This window comes from Opisthorchis viverrini (assembly GCF_000715545.1).
Source record: "Opisthorchis viverrini unplaced genomic scaffold opera_v5_512, whole genome shotgun sequence".
Classification (NCBI taxonomy): Eukaryota; Metazoa; Platyhelminthes; class Trematoda; order Opisthorchiida; family Opisthorchiidae; genus Opisthorchis; species Opisthorchis viverrini.
The window spans coordinates 5,977-9,730 of NW_008752155.1; the positions used below are offsets into that span (position 1 = coordinate 5,977).

A 3,754-nucleotide genomic window follows, 5' to 3' on the forward strand; every position below is an offset into this window, starting at 1 on the left:
ATTCACTTGTGCTTAGTTGGATGAAATCTCATCACTCAGTAATTCTCATACGTGTGCAGCAAGCGTCATGTGACCTTTCCTTCCACGCCCACGCGATCAACCCGAATCGGAGTGAAGCTCGTTGTAGACTACCAAGTCACGCCTTACTAAGTTTTGCTGTGTGCGTGCGTGTGTGTGTGCGCGCGCGTGAGTTCAAAGGGAAGTGAAAATTCGACATTCGCCGAATCGCTTATGTTGATTGGCTAGAAATCTGACAAATAGAGAGTCGGCGAGCAAGTCACGTTGAGTGCTGTAGGTCTGAGTTGGAGTACAATCAGCTCCGGCGTAGTTGGACTTACAGTACGATGAATCTCAACGTTTTTGGACTCTTTTTCATCGCTGTACTTCACATCACTATCCGAACGGCTAGTGCAGATTATTGCGGTGAGTTCAACGTTGGCGCACCCTTTTGGCATTTCAAGGTTAATTTGGTCACGTTTTCGATTTTTTGAGATCTGCCTTTGAAGTAACGGATACGGGCTGTAGGATTCAACTTAAATTTGTTGTGTGGAGTAGTAGGTAAATGAAAACCCGTGCTCAACTTCAAGTGAGGGAGGTGGGAATTTGAAAGATTGCTAAAAGTTACGTTCTGGTGACACAAACTGCATTTGCTTCGTCACAGGGAGGTTCTCTGGTCGAATGCTAGAATGTCTCCTTCACGGGGGGTTTGTCCCTCTCGCAGGGAAGGCAGCTGAAAACTATCAGTGCGCGGTTGATGATTTCACTCCGGCGGATGATAACGTATCACGTGACCGTCTCGCTGACTTAATTCTGTTCAGTGCTGCCATTTGAAACCCAGGAGGGAACATCTAGGGCCCTGAAATATAGTCTTAAAACAGCCTGCCTCACAGTAGGATCCTGTTGGGCGACCATCAGCGTTTGTTGGTAGAAGCATATGGCTTTTGGCGTGCACAGGTGGATAAGAACCACAAATTTAACGTAGTTTTTCGTGACCCGGAGACTGTGACATTTCAGAAAATGCCAATTATGCACGAATCCCATGGGCCAAAGGTTTGATCAGATCAATTAACTTCATTTGATTGTGAGGCATTGATGATTCCAGTTCATCTGACGTTTTTCCCCTCAACAGCCATCTTTTGAATATGTGTCCGCTTTAACTGACAATGTAATGTGACCTATTGGAAGCCAAAGCAACCGTTCAAGCTGGAAGAAACTGTTTGTTTTACGGTTCTGGAAAGTTTGTTTCCTCCAGCGCGGATCACTGTGGCATGGTCATAGGATTTTTGATACTATATTAGACGAAGACTGGAACACACGATAAGCTCCCGAGGTCACACAGTACCGGAGATTCCAGGATAATTCCCTGTTAAAGACCGACCCTTCTAGGAGAAAATCAATCTTGCCTCTACATAATCAATGAAAAATGAGCTATCCGCAAATTTTAAACACATGAGCCAAAGTGGACGATTCGAGTACTCACTGGTTTCATGTACAATCAGCCCTGGGACTCTTGGCGCGCGATTTTTACGTTTTTGCGGCCGGTCTTCACCCGCAGAAACAGGGATCTCGGCTACTCACCTTCTGTCAACGAGAGGACAGAGGTGAACTAACATGCTGCTTTCGAATTTTTCACCAATTTCTTATCAGCCGCATTTCGGTTTATGATTCACGATCCTGAGGAAATAAGAGGACAGTAACTGTTCTTACCAAACACACAAAGTACTTTTATTTTTTCCAGTAATTCCGTGCCATCATTAGCATTGTTAGCGTTGTTTTTGGTCAATCACCAACCTCCTCTTTTTCCCGCGATATGTGCCCAAACTCAACATGTCAAATCGTCACAACTCGCATGAATATCAAGTGATAACGATCAGTATTCATATATACTTTAACTCCAGTACCTCCGTAATTCTATTAGTTTGACATGTGAAGACGAGTACTTCATCTTTATGTAATTCCATTCAGTTATATCTGTTGATTCGCTAATCTGTGGTATCTGCTGCTGACCCGCTCCAGTGCCTAGTGTCGGAGAAATAAGACTCTCAGAAGAGAACACAACAGCTATATTCTGAACAAGCGAGTGCGAGAGTGTGATTGCGTACAAGTGAGAATGTACAACGGTCTCAAGCTATTTATTGGAGGGACACTGTCTGAACTTGGTCCAGTGCTAACGCGCGCGGTCCGGCTTTGGTAAGAGGCTGTGACGCGCTGCATATTGCGGGGGCGTTATCTGTCTAGTCAGCATTTAGCGGAGCTGAGGGTCTCAGTAGATTTCGGGCATTCAGTGGCTGCTTTCAGGAATCTGACCTTCCGGATAGTTATTCGTTGTGAGTTAGTCCCCTCAATCGACGTCACAATCAGATTGAAGCGACCACTACGAGACCTCGAGGATAAGGTGGAGGCTGAGGTCCATTTGGGAGAATCGGTTGTCGAAAATCTGTCAAACAGCAGTCTGTTGACACGTTTCTACATTGAACCCTATTGGATCTCTTGCACATGACCATGTTATTAGGATCCATGTCTAAGGAACATGTGTTTTCTACAATTCCTCAACTAGAAGTACAAGTATGGACAAAACACGATAAGTGGGAGTGTAGAAATGCCTGGTGTCTAGAGTTGTCAAGTTCGGTTTTACCAGTCAGATGGAATTGTTTTGAGAGGCAGCACCACGTGATATTTCTGATAACACAGAGATGGTTGGCGTAACGCAAGCGAGAAAATTGGGGTACAGAGAGAGGGAGAGGGGGGATCTACGGCAAGCCTACCAAGGACATCCGTAGTGCCTACATCTCCGGCGCTCCTTGGATAGAAACTCACAGCATGAACGAAACTGACATCGCTTCGCTGCCATATCCTTCAGGGTCTCTATGGGAGTCAGCTGAAACCGAATCGACAATAGACCATATTGTATTAAAGATCTGTTGCTGATGAATGGATGTTTGAAAATGGGTCAGTCCACTTGTGTCGGTTTGGGACCCTATTGTAAGAAACTGGCGCTCTGCTGCTTACCACTGGCTGACAACAGATTATTTTGGCAACGAAAATATCTGTTTAATCTTTAGGGTGGACTAAACGAAGGCGGTAAAGTACCCCCGAAAGAACCAGTTGTAAAATATGAGTTTGTTCTTTAGACCACCGTACCATTCGTCTCGCCGAACTTTTCTATTCCTTCTGGTTGACATTCGGAGTGACACTATCCAGACACGGTGATTTTTACAAGCTTGATTAAGCGAAGTGAGAACCTGTGTATAAAAGTGAGTGACATTTTCATAGAGGAAACTACTCACAAGGTTGCTGAAAATTCGTCGACAGCCCACGCCCGGTTTCGCCCTTCTTGGAGCTCATCGGGCAGACGCCGCGGTCCCCGAGTTTCCGTCAACCTTATGTTCTATTTGAAGCAACATTTGTTTTCTTCGTGTCATCAGTTATTGAATGAATGAACACGTGACCAGTGATGCAAAAAAATAAGAATACACGACGTTCCTTTGCTACTGGGAATCACCTCACCATCATCATTGACGGCGAAGCCAGAAAAGAATGCTGGTGCTTCACTTTCTTGCAATCGTGTCAATTTATTTGAAGTGTCCACACCTTTAGCACTCATTGAAGAATGTGTCCAGCACCAGAAGCTGCGTTGGTTGGGACAGGTGTTGCGTATGCTAAACCATCGTTTGCCGAAGATAGGGCTGTTTTCCATGCCCAACTCAGAGTGGCATAAACAGAATGTTGGCCAACTGTTGACTTGGCAGAGGAG

The 3,754-nt window shown here is 45.2% G+C and overlaps 1 protein-coding gene across 1 annotated transcript in view; it reads left to right on the forward strand.

Moving 5' to 3' along the window:
- Positions 1-297: 297 nt before the first annotated feature.
- Positions 298-3,754, forward strand: part of T265_11410 (hypothetical protein) — a gene marked incomplete at both ends in the record, with an annotated part of 32,550 nt that continues 29,093 nt past the window's right edge. The window contains one exon of the mRNA XM_009178058.1: positions 298-423. Coding sequence (XP_009176322.1) covers positions 345-423 — 79 coding nt within the window. The remainder of the gene's footprint in view (positions 424-3,754) is intronic.